Source organism: Tiliqua scincoides, chromosome 4, assembly GCF_035046505.1.
Source record: "Tiliqua scincoides isolate rTilSci1 chromosome 4, rTilSci1.hap2, whole genome shotgun sequence".
In the NCBI taxonomy this organism is placed as follows: Eukaryota; Metazoa; Chordata; class Lepidosauria; order Squamata; family Scincidae; genus Tiliqua; species Tiliqua scincoides.
This window is the reverse complement of record NC_089824.1, coordinates 81,192,295-81,207,825: the sequence shown is the minus strand read 5'-3', so window position 1 is coordinate 81,207,825 and position 15,531 is coordinate 81,192,295. Positions and strand designations below refer to the sequence as shown.

Genomic DNA, 15,531 nt, shown 5'->3' with positions numbered 1-15,531 from the left:
TTCCTGCACATACCACTTTACTTCCAAATAAGAGCTATTAACCATTTACACCTGTGGGTGAAAGTAAAATGGCCCATTTGTGGGATACTGTTGCAGATAGGAAACAGCCTGGCCCACACACACACACACACACACACACACACACACACACTGTCAACAAGAGCATGAGGTACATGATTGGCAACCTTCAATCTCGAAGGACTATGGTATAAGCCTACAGCACCCAGTATTCCCAGGCGGTCTCCCATCCAAGTACTAACCAGGCCTGACTCTGCTTAGCTTCCGAGATCAGATGAGATCAGGCATGTGCAGGGTAACAGTACACAAAGCACAGAAATGTATCCAGGTCAGTACAAAAAGGCAAAACCCTCCCTATACATATACCACCTGTTTATATTGATTGGTATTTTTGTAATTTGGTATAATATCCTGCTTACATGTATGACTTTTTTTTCTCTTTAGGTACTTGAAGAATCCAAAGGTTTAGTTCGTAGTATTATGAAGGTGGACTTAGAACAAGTAAATGATAAAGAGTGTGAAGTTTTAAAGAAAATTTGGGGCTCTGCTCAAGGGATGGACTCAATGTTAAAATATTTGCAGAGGAAGATTAATGAATTTTGAAGACATGTGCATTGACACTGGAATTATATTTACTTGGACATCTGGGATTCGTGGATGCCCTAACTGAATTTAAAAATCTAAAATAAAACTTGCCCACTACTCAGAAAAGGTGGGATTAAAACTTGGAAGAACATGGTTTTATTGTCAAGGGTTTTTTTTTTTAAAAGAAGTACTGTATGTTAAGCATTGAACAAATTTTCTTTCTCCATATATAGATATAAATATATATATTATATTTCTTTATATACACAAACTAAAAAAAAATATAATGGAGTGCACTACCAAACTTTTGTCTTCTACTTTGTTATCTTTGGCTAGTACTGTATCAGAAAGAAAATGGCAGATAAAATGAGGAGTTGCATTATTTTGTATGTGGTGGGAGAGTCCTAAAACGATGAGAGATTTTTTCACTAGAGTACAGAATTGAAACGGGTATTGGCCATCCCTTACTTTCACTGCCCAATAAGTCAGTTAAGAAGAGGCATTGCCTTGCATTCAGAGGAAGGTTAGAAATACCTCAAGAAAAGACGCATTCTAAAATTAATTATTTTTGAGAATTAAGCCTTGTAACAAAATGGTATATTTTCTCTTCCCTCACCCCAAATGAGTGTGCTCAGGATTATGCTATAAAAACACTCAGCCCTTCTTGTTTTGGGGACCATGCCCATCTCTTACCCAGATAGCAAGAAGAAGCCAGTCTTCTGTTGAAAAAGAAGCTTCATTTTGCAGTATTAGTGAATCACTGAATACCATATATATTATGGGTATCTTTAAATTATAGCTTAGTTTTAGTGGGTTTTATAAATAGCTTTTTCCTGAATTATTTTAACTACATAATTGCTTCTGTTGCTGGGTGAGAAAACTACTCTATATACAGGTTTGTTTGTCTGTTTGCTGGTTTAATTAATGAATTACACCAAAAATGTATTTTATTTTCTTTTTTTTTTTAGTTTCACGTAGGATATATTTTATTTAATAAGTTAAAATTCTTTTGGCACATTATTAAATTCAAAATCTTTTTAAAAACTACCTTATGTTAGATGTTTAATGTTTTTTTGTCAATACTTCTTAATTTTAATTATACACTATGGCCCTGATCCAGAGACCTTTCTATGCAGCAGCAAGCTGCAAGCATTCTGCAGGGCATGAGGATCTCCTGTCAAACAGATGATCAGTGCTATCAGCTGATTGCCTCTTGGAGGGAGTCCCTGGAATCATTTTCCTTCCCCACCCTCAAATTAGAGTTGCCACCCATCTATTTGGCAGTGCATGGATGATACAGGAATACCACACTTGTACACACTCAGGTGTTGGATGCAATTTATTCCCCCCCCCCCCATGCACACACAGTGCCCTTCTGTGTTCATGGGGCCACATCCAGAAGGGAAGTATGCCTGTAAAAAACCTGTGCTCCATGCACATATTGCCATTGCTGGATCAGGGCACATAATATACAGTGTGGTATACAAGCGTGCCCTGTGTAAATAGATCTATTTTACATTCCTTTCAGGAGTGTATGATGATTCCTGACTGCAGATACCTCTTAGTACTTGAGTATCTGTGTTTGCAATCTTACTGAATGTATGAAGAATGGGGAAAAAAAATCAAACCTTATTTTTGTACAGTTTGGAACTTTATACTTGGAGCCTGACCACCTCATCCTAGTGGAAAGTTGTACAGTGTGTAAATCTGCTTTTACCTTGGATTGGTACAGTATTTTTGCATCTGTGGGACCTACTTTTTTGTTGTTCTAGTAGTTTGAACTATATATAAACTGTACAATCTGTAAAGTTTTTATAGAATAAATATTCAGCTGTGAACTGGTTAAAATAAAACTAATATTTCTTAACACTTCTTAATGGTGCTGCAGCATATTGACCTTCTTCTCTTCACTCTATCTCACCCTGTCCTCTCTGGCAGAAGGAAATGCCCTCTAATTGTTTGAGTCTACTGTGGTTTAATCATTTTTGTAAGCCCTTATCATTTTCCTGAAACTGTATTTTTTAATTTTCTCATTTGCAGATACAGCTAATTAAATATGACCATACCAAAGGTTAGCAGAATAACACTTCACTCTATTATACTTCTTAGATGCTTATGTACATATAACAGGATTAGCTTATTCTTTTGGTGTCAAGTTGGTGTCCACTTGACACCAAGGCCTGGAAACTGGCCTTGCATTGTTTCTTGGATGTGGAGCAAAAAAAACCACATGTTATAATGCTTCCAAATTATTAATTTATTCACACAGTTACAAATTAATTACTGTACATTCCTGCACCTGAGTCATTTTCTGCAGTATTTATTGGTTTTTCCCCTAGGTCTATAGTCCAGCAGTTCCCAAATGGTGGGTCTGTGGCCCACCAGTGGGTCACGACCCAATTTTTGGTGGGTCGCAAAATTGGGAGGGGAGATTAGGCTATGCGCCTTGTTATTTATGTGCATCAATGGTTAAACAACTTACTACTTGGAGAGGGGGAGCACCACTGTCCAGTCACCATTGTAGCCACAGAGGCTTGAGTGGCTGGTAAAGGGAAACTTTTTTTAGGTGGGTCCCGATGCTAAAAGTTTAGAAACCACTGCTACAGTCCTATTGAGGGAAATTGGAGAGCTAGCTTGCTCTGCCATATTTTTAGAAATGGAAGACCAGATTCATATCTGGAGTTATTTAATACTATGCCAGTGGTTGGTTGGTTTGTGTGTGTTGTGCTTTTTTCCCTCCAGCCTCCTTCTCAACCTGTTCAGCCATATAGAGCCCCCCTCAGGCCAATCATAAATTTGAGAGGTTAGTGTATGGAGATTCTCTCTTTCGTACCTATATTCCCCTGGTGCACAGAATGCTTTGGACTTTACAGGTTGTTTTGGCACAAGGGACATAGATGCTATTCACCCCTCTTATTTACCCCACTGTCTCGCCTAGCAGTGTGGCCCACCTGACTGCTCCATGAATCATGCATGGCAAAAGGGAGGGGAAGAAGGCTACGGAGCTGGGATTGCTTTCCTGGAGGAAGGGGTCTTGAGAGGCAGTTTGCAAAACAAAGGCAGTTCGGCATATGCTTTGAGTGGTGGCTTGTGGTCACGGGGAGGGGGTGCATGGAAGAAAGGAGAAAGATTGGAAAGCTAAGGGAGTAGTCTGATACTTGCCTTGGTACTGGCTGGCACAAAGGTTCTTGGGTAGCAGAGGAAATGGAGGTGCTTGATGCAACATGAGTGGGTTACTCAAATGATTCATAAGAGTGGTAGGAGTAACTCACAGGCAACAGGGAAATAGCAGTAGGATGAATAGAACAGGATGAATGGAATCTGCACCCCAACCTTCCTACAACAAAAATTCCTACTGGAGAGCATATAGGGCAGTGGTAGCGAACCTATGGCACGTGTGCCAGAGGGGGTACTCCGCGCCGTCTCAGTGGGCACCTGGAGTCAGGCAGCCTGGAGAGGGGCACTGAAGCTGCATGTCACTTTAAAGAAAACGGAGGCTTTTTCTGAGCCTCCATATGTAGGGAAGGGCGGGCTGCTTCCCTCCCCCCTGAGCTCACTGCCCTCCTCTCCCATCGCCCCACCTGTCCTGAGTTTGTTTCCCTTTTCAGTTTTGCCCACTCTGCAGGCTTAGTCCCTGTTTTTCCTTTCCCCAACTCTCCAGCAGGCTCAGCCAATCAGCATCCGGCAGGCTCCTGGGTTTTTCAGTCGGAATGGCTCAGGGTCCTTCACTGGCTGACCACCAGCCAATCCTGAGCCACCCTCCTCCTCAGCCATTGCAAGCCTTTGCAGCCTGCCTTCCAGTGAGCAGCTCCCCGCTCAGCGCCAGGAGAGCTTTTCCTCCACAGGAAAGGCGCAGCTGGGTGTGAACAGCGCAGGCAGAGACAAGTCCTGGGTGTGTACTCATAAGTAAGCCCCATTACAGTGGATGAGGCTTACTCCCAGGAAAGAGTGGCTTGGATTGGAGCCTTGGAGCCCACTCCTGTGCGTGTCTACTCAGAAGTAAACCTCATTAGGTTTAAAACTCAGAAGTAAGCCTCATTGACTCCTAGGAAAAAGTGGCTGGGATTGCAGCCTTAGAGCCCACTTCTGTGGGTGGAGCTTTTTTTTTAAAAAAAAAATTTCTTGTTTGTGAAAATGAGCAGTGGCAAGGTCTTGCAGACACCCCCTCCCTGCCAATATTTGTTTACCCAGCATGTAATTAGTCTGTGGAACTCTTTGCCACAGGAAACAGTGGTGGCAACTTGCCTAGAAGCCTTTAAGACGGAATTGGACAATTCTAGAGGAAAAGTTCATTACTGGTTACAAGTAATAGTAGGTAAAAGATGTTAATGTATGAGTTGTTTTTTCTAAACTAAAACCTCAGTATTCAGGTTAAATTGCTGTGTTGGCACTTCGTGATAAATAAGTGGGTTTTGGATTGCAGTTTGGGCACTCGGTCTCTAAAAGGTTCACCATCACTGATATAGGGTATGGCAGGGTGAATTATTGATGAACCTTTCTTTTGTTTCTTGATGGCCCATCCTTGTCTTGCAATAGCTGCTTCCATTGTTCTGCCCAAGGGTCAAGAAGGGTGTGGCAACAGACTTCTTGAGGCCCAAGCATAATTAGTGTACAACTCCTGATTGAATTTTGCTATGAAGTTGGTGAAGGAAGCTAAGGTTGAAAGCACTTCTTTTGTGTCACTACAACTTTGTTTTAAATTATTTTGGAGTAAACAACTATGGATTGCTCCTAGAATCCCATGTTCACAATCTTATGGTTGGGAATTTCTGTGCTAGATAATAAGTAATGCTTGTCTGCCCAAAATTACCCCTAGCCTGGAATCTTAGTAAGGAAAGAGATCCTAAACAAGATAGACCTAGCAGAATGTCTTTTAATGAGCGTTTTCACATTCACCCTTGCAGAAAGCAATAAAGCATGCCATATGTGACATCACTGTGTTATAGCGGTCTACATATTCAGAGATACTACATTGCACATGATAGCTTTCTTGCTCCTGGCTATGAATAGCTTCATAGATTGCTAGAGCCATGGACTTTGAATTACATCACCAGGCAGTGCTGCCAACTGTGAGTCACTCAATGATTATCCCAAAATGCTCTGACCTAAGAAGATGTTCTTTTCTCCTAAAGAATCCAGTAGACTCAGGAACCCAAATTGTGGAACTTCATTATAATTCTCTGCCCTTAACATTAGCATCCCTGCTATGCCAGGGCAAAACCTGTCCAATGCAAAGGGGGAGGGAGAAATGAGGGCCTGAGCAACTCCACGGGGATAAAGCCTTCCTAATAACATTGCCAGGGGCCATGGAAATACCCACACAACCCACCAATCGCAGGATGCCAGCCCCATGTTGGACAGGTGTTAAGGGAGTCAATTACTGCAGCCTACTCATCCCCAATTCTGGCAGTAAGGTATTCACTGCCAGGGTGAATCCAACAGGGGATGGCACTGGGTGCAGGTCCTAAGAGGGAATACTGCTAGGCTGATGCTCCCCCCCCCCACAGCCCCTGGATGGGAGGAGTCAGCAGCAGCCACCCCCTATAAGCAAACAATCCCCCAGCAGTCGCCAGGGCTAAGTAAAATTAAAAGCCTCTAAGTTGGGGCCAGAGGTTTAATCCGATGTGATTCATGTGTTACCTTTGAAGGTGTGAGAATCTTTCTGTTTCTCATAACTACTCAAATTTAAAACCTCCAGTTCTGCCCCCAGTAGGACATCTCTGCTCATTCACTTGTGCTGTGAACTACTCACACATTCTATGAAGAGTGTCCAGTTTTCAAGAATTCTGCACGTGAACTTAGGATGTAATACTAATCTTTGTATTCTATGGGCACAATCCACCAACTACTAATATTGCACAACCTCAGTGTCCAACAGATAAAAGGTGGCACAGCTGCAGAGTTTAGTAGATTGCTTTTGGCATATGGTATATACATTTTGGTAGCTGGTGATTGTCTTTGCACCTTGTTAGTTGCACCAGTATTCATGAAAAATATCAAAAACACTTGCAGTTGAATGTTAATATTAGCACCGGAGTTATTTTTCTTTTGATTTTATAACAATACCAGCAATTAATAGTAGAGACTCCAGTATATTGAAGAAGTCAATTGAAATCAATGCTCAGAATACATATGGCGTGCATATGGAACGACCCTCCCCTTACCTAGATTTGAGGAAGGATGGATGCTTCAGGTTTCTGTACTGCTGTGCATGAGGCACTGGCATTACCAGAAGGGGGCAAGTACCTCACTGGACCTGTAGCTCACCCCTGGACCACTGTAATAATGCAAGAGACTTTTACCTACTCAGCATGGAATCTGTACACACTTTCCTGGGAGTAAGCCTCATTGAACACAATGGGTCTTATTTCTAAGTAGACATGCATAAGACTGCACTGTCAAACTGCTTTTCCTTATCACATAGATGTTTGTATCTTTAATGAGCAGCTCCCTATGGACTTTCTTCCATTTATGTTTAGAATGTAAGCATTAATGAGAAACATGGTATGATTTTTTTCCCCAGAAATCTAACTTACATTATCAAGTTTGGCCTCTCCTGAAGTGTGTTTTGCCTCTTCCCTCCCCCCCCTTTTTCTGGTGGCACCAGGGCATGAAGATCTACTTGTGTATATGGGCTAATAAGGGAACTGATATCATCACTTGTGTAGGGTGAGAAGGAAGAATATTTGGGGTCTGTCTCCTCCCCAGCTGGTGATCAGCAATCATCACCACTAATGCAACCCAGGTGCTGCCTCTGGGCTATTTCTAGATCCTTAACTACACCCCAATAGTACTTTCTTGAACAGGCATCTGTTGTTTCTTGAACAGGCATCTGTATGCAGATCACACTTCCTGATTTGGGGTGAGGATTTTTCTCTTTTGCAAGTTCAGGAAGTGTTCTTGTGTCTGGCATCATTTAAAGTTTCTCAGTAGCCAAATCTATAAGATTTCTTGAAGCCAGGACAAGGTGTCAAAAACAAAATCAGCCACTTCTGCTTCCCCTTGGGCCTTCTTTGACTTTTATTTGGAGTGCTAATATGAAAAGCACTATCACTTATTAATTTTTCAAGAAATCAAAACTGTAAGAACAAGTTTGACCTCTCTCCCACCACTTGCACCCTCTCCTCACTGATAGGACCAACTCCATGACTGATTCATAGTAGTTGGTCCTCTTCAGGATCTGATAATTGGCAGTTTTGATTGTTTGCTCAGTGCAACCTGACCATGGTTTGTGCTTGTGGATCAGGGCACATGAGTCCTGTATGGTGAGAAATTTGTTCCTGAGGGGCATTGGAGTACATTTCTGAAGCACATTTGACTTTTTATGTGCAACCTCCATTGCTTCCAAATAAATATGTTTGGGGTCAGGGTACTATTACTACAAGATAGCAACGTCACATAGCCTCACAATATCTTGTTGACATAGGGAAGGTTTGCCAGAACTTTGAGGGCAAAATAGAGGGTTGCTTGAAGGAATAGAAAATGAAGAACTATTTCTATATTCCCCTGACAGCAGTAATTGCCAGTTTTAAGCCTTGCCTGGCTTGAAGCCCAGGGCAGCAGGAACCACTGTGTCAACTCAATTGACAAGCATATTATAATTTTTTTTCAGTTTGGTAGCTAGGAAGCATCTGAAGATAACAGAAATGGATAGTTACTTTTGGAAATAGATAATATTGTTCCAAAGATTTTGAATTTATTTCTGAAAAATCTTCTTTCCCCTTTAGGTTTTTCAATTCATAATTTTTTTTAGGAAGTGTGGTTTGATGGCTGATCTAAAGTGAAGGTTCTTAAAGCAGAGATCTTCAACAAGTAGATCAAGACCCAGAAGTGAGTTGCAATCCAGTCTTGAGTGGATTGCGGTGGTGCTGCTACTGTCATTTTGTTTTGCAACTCAAACATGAATGGTTTAAACCAGCAGACACCAAACTGCGGGACCACTGAGCACCGAACAACCTTTCCCCATCATGAACAGATCCTACAGTTTCGAGGGGCAGCCTCATATCTTCCTCTCTAATCTCCCCAGAACCTTGTGCCAGCCAGCCGTATTTGCCCGGAAATCCAGGCGCAATGCCTGATGGGCAGCAGAAGTGGCTGCCTTGTGCAAGGTTCTGGGGAGATCAGAGACAAAGATGAGGCTGCCCTGCAGAACAGTAAGCTCTGTTCACAACAGGGGTGGGTTTTTTGGTGCACCTGTTGACCTTAGTTTGGCAAATACTGTTTTATACAGCCATGGCTATGATTTCTAGATTATTCCTAAATCCCTCTGGAGATTTTGACTTTGAAGGGGTTACTTTGGCTAAGCCTCCCAGTTTCCAATGGGCTCCCTTAGTATCCCACTCATTCTCCTAGTTTCCCTGACACTCTGTCTGCCCTACATTGCCTTCTTTCCCTTTCAAAACTGCATGCAGTTGCCATGCCACTCTTTGCCCCTCCTTCCAATTGGCCTGAATGGAAAAGAGGCAGAATGACATAGTAGCAGCACATACTGATTGGCCACCACTGGGCAGAAAAGAATCATGGCCACTCACTCTCACCCACTAGGCTCTTGATGGTGGCCCAAACTTGCAGGCTGGGATTTGAGGTGGGTTTCTTGGTAAGCTGAAGGCCTCTGACTTAATTGGTTCATAAGAAGAATCTTGTCAGATTCAGCCAAGGTCTCTTGACACCAGCTGTCTTTTTGCAACAGTGAGTAATTCAAGGCTTCTGAGAAGTCATCAAGCATGGCATGAAGGAAACAGCCACCCCCCATTTGTCAGCAGTATTTTGCATTGTCAGCAGTATAATTTTGCATTAACGTTTATGCTGTTTTATACAGTTGCTAACGAAAAGCACAATGGTCCTCTGTTACTTAGGAGTTCGCTATATTGAAATATGTACCGCTGCATGTGCATAGCAGATGCCTTTATACACTGATGCAACTGGGTCATTGCATTTATAATTTCTGAACATTCTGTTCTCCTAGCCAGCCAGCTTATCTGTACATACCTCCATCTTTCAATGTTTGGAGCTTCTTGGTGGTTGCATGCCACAACTTTAACACAAGATCACAGTTGCCAAGAGATACTTTCACACACACAGCATTGTGGGCTGTGGTACCCCATATGAGCCGTGGTGAGTGGAGCTCTGTGAGCCAACAAGTAGTAGAACAATTACGTCATCGTGGTGCCAGCAGGGAGGGAGATGTTGAAAGGCCAAGAACTGCTGGGAATCACAGGCAGCTGGAGCCAGAGCAAGGGCAGGAGGGACAAAAGGAGGGAGACATGAAGAGAAAGGTGTCAGGCAAGAGAAAAGGCCTGGAGAAAGGCCTGGAAAAGTGTGAGCTGGAAGCAAAGTTGGCAGAAGGAGGAATGGGAGATCAAGATGAGAGAGAATCATGGAGAAGTTGATGGGGAAAGAGGAGGAAAAAAAACACCTTTGAATAAACACCTTGTGCAGCAGTATGTCTATCCCTGGTGACCCCTTTTTGCCTGGTGTGAATGTTATCTGTCAGTTGGATGTCATTGTCAGCAGAGCTGTGGAAAGCACCCTCATTCACAGCAGAGCTGGGTTATACCAAGTGTTTTCATACTGCAAAATTAGAGTAAGAGAAGCAACTGATCATGGCTGCTTAGGCAGAGAGATAGAAGACAGGAAAAGAAGCTAATCAGAAGTCTAACTGAAGTAGGAGAGCAAGCCACAAGCCTTTACACTAGGAAATAAATAGGTAACAGCCCCCTTAGTGATGGGGATGAGTCCATACACACCCACACCCACTGTTACTGTACAGGTCTTGTACACTCTTCCAACAGACCAGCCACTTGCTATAAGATGTAGACCTGCCCTCTGGGATGACCCCAAGTTGGCAGGGACACCACAAAACCCTTCTGAAGTGCAAGGCAGCCCCTTCCTCTTCCAGCTGATCAGTGCTGATATTGGCAACCGTCCGTTCAATAGGAAAGACAGCCTCTGACTTGGGGCTTATGGTTACTGAGTTTGTGACCTCCTGTGCTAAGGTCATTGTACATTTTTGCTTTAGCTGAAAAAACAAAGGTCCAATAAAGGCTCATATTCATGGTCTTGGCACAGAGTGGGATTCCTACTATTATTCATGGCTGTTCTTGTCTTCAGTTTCAGCCTTTTAATATATTTTGGCTTTCCTTGCCTTTTGGATAGGTGCCCAGCAGTGACATTATTTCTTTCTATGAAATCTTACTCTGCCCTGAATAGTGTGTAACAACATGGCTTTATAGCCAATACTATATAGTAAAATATTGTGAATTGAAATAACCCTTTCCAAACGTTAGCCCACATTTTTAAAGTCTTGCAAGATGCTCTGACTCTTGCAAACAACCAAGGGAAGAAAGGATTCTAAGTGAGATGTTACTACTGAGATGTTTGATTTCTCAGTGCCACTGCCATGCAACTGCATACTTGAGAACATTCACTGATCTTGCAAGATCATGGTGGGACACAACAGAGGCACTCGATACTGGGGTGTCTGCATGGTCAAAACAGTAGAGGTCTTCTTAACAGATCAACATGTTTTGCTCTGATTGCTAGGAAGCCTGGGTCAACTTGCTGATGTATCCATCAGGTCAAACCAGTGAGAAGAGTTGTCACCATTTTCTAGTGACTGCTAGACTAACCACAAAAAAGTACATGACCTAGAAAAATCAGATGAACAAGGGCTGTAGGGTGTCGTCTTAAAGGCATTGTACTGTGTGGGAGAAGCAGTAATCTGTAGTCTCTAGTCAAGCAGTCAAGTACAGTACAGTAGCAGGGAGTGGGAGAAGAGGAGTTAATAAGGCTAAATAATTGAATGGCTGGAGGATACAAATGATTGCTTACCACTACAGAGAAAAGGGGCTTCCAAATTGTTGTTGAGGAAATCCAAGTGACTTGCATCTAATTTGCCTGCAGCAATCCAATCTCAAGCTTATGAAAGTGAAAAAGAGTTCTGGGGTCCCATTCCCCCTTCTCACATTTCATGAAACTGTACCTGTTCTCATCCCCTGCTTCCCTATGCATCTGATCTGTCCTATCAACCGCAATGGACTTGATCCAACACTTGAGCTTTGTTCTAAGTAACAGTTGGATCTTGCTGAGACAGTGCTCCACATGTGCACCAGATGAGTCCCAGTCCAGTGGGGACCAGAAGATTCTCAAAATGTACACCCGCATCTAAATGAGCATTGGTGTCAGCTGGCTCTTGCTGAATGTATTAGACTATCAGTCGTATGTATTCAGCTATTAACTTGGCATGGTGGTTAATTCTATGTTTCTACAGCAGTTTTTGAGGGATTTTGCATTTCATTAAAAATTGTCAGATGACAACATTGATTTTCTATTATCACATTGTATTGGAAAATCTGGATGGCCTTTCCAGTGACCTAAGAGTTAAAAATAAAAGCAATATGAGCTTGTAACGTTTGGCTCGACGAATGATAGCAGCCAACTTGCTCCTTTCAAAATGCATCTCCCTTCCTCCAAACTTTAATTCATCCTAAAAATATGGATGCAGATGAGTGGGCCCCAGCCAGCTCTGGCTCATGTTGTAGCCAATATGTTGATAGTGCTCCAGTCTTGCTTTCAGAAGCTTCTCTTTAACTTGATTTAATATTCCCCCTTTTTGCTTCTTGTCAGCTCTCATTGCCTGTAAAAAGCCTTCTTGGCTCTTTTTGAAACACTGAAATTGGGTTTCGTCATCTGAAAATATTGTCTTGTGTTACTGACAGTTGGTAGAAAAGGATCAATGGTTGGAAAACTGCAAAAGGAACACTGTTGGATCTTGCCACGAAGGAAAAAAAGGAGCGAGAGTGAGAGACGTCAGCCTTTGGCCAGGCAGCATTATGAACCATTCCAGAAAAGCTAATTACAACAGCAGGTGCCAGATTCAGCTCACAGTTGGCATTGTGTTTAAATACAGCAGAGCACATCAGACCATGACGAGGCTTTCAAAAGTGTGATGTTAGGCATCAAATCCATAATTCAAATCCCTCAGTATGTTTTTCAACCCGCATGCCTTGAGCATCCACCTTCCTGTGTTTAAACACTGAATAGCTCTTCAAATTAAACATTATTAAATAAGTCTCTCACAGGTATAAAACAGGTCTTGTGAGGATGCTTTTTGGCCATTTTTAAGAATGAATTAGTTAATCTGATTACTTAGTCCAGCTTCACTGTTAATTCAGAGCCCAGTCCTATCCAACTTTCCAGCACCGGTGCAGCCGCAATGCAGACCCGACGTGAGGGAACAAATGTTCCCATACCTTGAGGAGGCCTCTGTGACTTCCTCCCCACCACAAGATGCAGTGTATGCCCTATTGGCACAGCTGCACTGGCACAGGAAAATTGGATAGGATTGGGCCCATCGTAGGTAATGCCAATCTGCGTTAGTTTTAATTTTGCTTAGTATTTTTTTTCATTTCTGATTTAATGTTGCCAAAAACATGAAGTCAAAAAACTAGTACATGTACAATACATAAATTGTGATGAACATCTCTTCAACCCAAGTCAATCGAGTTCAACACGTTTACAAGGGTCCTTCTGGTGTGTATGTAGTGTTGTCCCATTAGTGTAGTTTCTCTTACAGTGTTGTATCATTAAAGTTTTAAAATACACAGTGAAATTATTTAGATTGAATCTCTATAAAGGTGGAGAAAAGATATAAACAGAATTACTTTGTTAGGATTTTATGTGCATCTTTCTTGACTTCCGGGGTTGTGATTTTTCTTGTGAGTTTTTGTCTCAAGAGAGACAGTAAACAGCTGTGAAGATTAAAATGGAGCAAATTTCAATCCTGTGCAGCTCCACTGCCTTCCGTGGAGCTCTGCCAGAAATGCGTTTCAGCTCCACCTGTCCATGCTGTCGTCCTTCTTGAATATTTTTAGTATGACTTATTTTGTAGCATCAACCAGAAAAGCAAAGTTTGATGCAGCCACAAAAGTCAGCTTAATTGCTATGTGATACTGAACATATTACAGCAAACGTATTTGCTTAGGGATCCACAGAGTCAAGTGTCACATTTAATCCAGCTTACTGATACCAATGCATGTACATTACCATGCCAGGGATCTGTGGCCTCAGGGTGCATCCTGCTGGTGTGTAAGCATTACATAGTACTGTGTAATGAAATGGTTTCAAAGGGATGTGAACCATCAGAGTCACTGCACAGGTAATTTTTTTTTAATTTTATATAGCTAGTGTCACATTTAAATAAGGCCTCCGATAGACACACGCAACTGCTCTCAGGAATGAGCTCCACAAGCCTTGCATAGAGGTTGACAAAAGGCCTTTGCTCCTCTTCGTGGGCTGTGGCAATACCATGAATTTGAATCTTGGGCACTGAACAAGAGCCTGTTCATGAGAGGTCAGCAGAGTTTATCTTGTTACAGCAAATGGGAAGCATACCTTAGGAGTGTCCCCTTTGAAAAGGGAGTGGCAATTCATGTCCTAGTTAATTCAGATTACTGCAATGAATACAGCTATGCATACAGCTGCCTTGAAGAAGTGTTCAGAAGCTGCTATTGCTTCAGAGAACAGCAAGCAACTTATTACCTGGCGCCAGGTGCTCTGATCAGATCATTACAGTGTTATTCCAGCTATGCTGGTTACCAATTTGCTTCTAGGCTGAATTCAAAGTACTACAAGATCCTCAATTGTCTGAGCATAGGCTATCCTAAGGGACACCATTTCCCATATGACTGTGCTCAGGGACTCTGCTCAACAGAGGCCCTCTTGACTGCATGCCTACTATCTGAGGTACAGCAGGTGGCAATCTAGAAACAGGGTGGTCTTAATTGCAGTCCTGAGGCCATGGAATGCCTTCCTCAAAGACATTTATCCACTTCTATTTTGGCTTTCCAGCTAGGGCTTGTGTAACAAAGTCAGTCTTCTCACTGTTGATTCTTCTGTTATTGATTAGTTGTTTTAAGCCTTGTTTTATGAGGTCTTCCACACTTTCCCACAGAGAGGCAGCATATAAATTAAATAAGAAAAACTTATGCCTACTGCACTGAATCTTGTTCTGTTGTGTCAAACAACTATCAGTTTCCTCCAAATGAACAACAATGTCTTACTGTGATGGGAACTGTACAGTAAGCACAGAGTACATCCCACAATTCTAACCAAACCAGTGGAATTTCAGAGACTGTATAGGATTAGAACAGTAATCTAAAAGGGTAAGTGAAAAATGAGAACTAGAGGAGTTTTCTTTTCCTCATTTTGCACTTATTTTTAGATTATTAGTACAGGTGTTTCTATCATTAACCAACACAAAACTTGAAATAATGAGAATTTGGCTCAAATCATACTATAAAACGATATTCAGATCAAAACATAAAAAACCACTCATTTCATGGAAACACCACTTTTGCTGACTTTTGCGGAAACCACAAGTAGTTTTCACTAAGGCAGTGTGACCCTGAAGCATTTCTGACGGTGCAGTGGCTGAGTAAAAGTATCTGCCAGAGGGTACGCGCGTGTGTGGCTGCTGGGGTGAAGAGATGTGAGTGAGTAGGATGCCCAATTAGGGTACCAGCACTGTACTGTAATTTGGAGGTGAGGTGATGAAGTTTGAAATTTTGATCTGTATGTGATCTGTGATCAGGGGAGCGTGCTCAGATCTGGATCTTCCCTCTGCCCCAAGCCATTCTCTGTAAATGCCTTTTCTGGGGCTTGTCTGTGTGGTGCTGCACTTTTGAGAAGCTTGATAAATCAAGCTTAAATAAATAAACCTTTTATTTTTTCTGTATTATACTGCACCTTAGACCCGATCACTTTCTGTGGCTTTTTTGAACATTTTATTCCATTCCACTATGCAAAGTGGGGATAGTCATTAAAAAAAAAAATTGTGTTTGTCTGTCGGTGCTCTACTTTTGAGAAGCTTGGAAAACCAATGAATATATATGTATATATGTTTGGCAACAGTCTAAAATGAGAAAGAGT

At 42.1% G+C, this 15,531-nt stretch overlaps 1 protein-coding gene and 1 pseudogene across 2 annotated transcripts in view; one reads left to right on the top strand and one right to left on the bottom strand.

The window, feature by feature from the left end:
* The window catches only part of CDYL (chromodomain Y like), a 125,685-nt gene extending 123,247 nt beyond the window's left edge, over positions 1–2,438 (top strand). For both annotated transcript variants that reach the window (XM_066624141.1, XM_066624140.1), the window contains one exon: positions 463–2,438. In XM_066624141.1, the coding sequence (XP_066480238.1) occupies positions 463–621 (159 nt within the window). In that variant the 3' untranslated portion in view covers positions 622–2,438. The remainder of the gene's footprint in view (positions 1–462) is intronic.
* LOC136650746 (5S ribosomal RNA) lies at positions 212–330 on the bottom strand (annotated as a pseudogene).
* Positions 2,439–15,531: the final 13,093 nt, after the last annotated feature.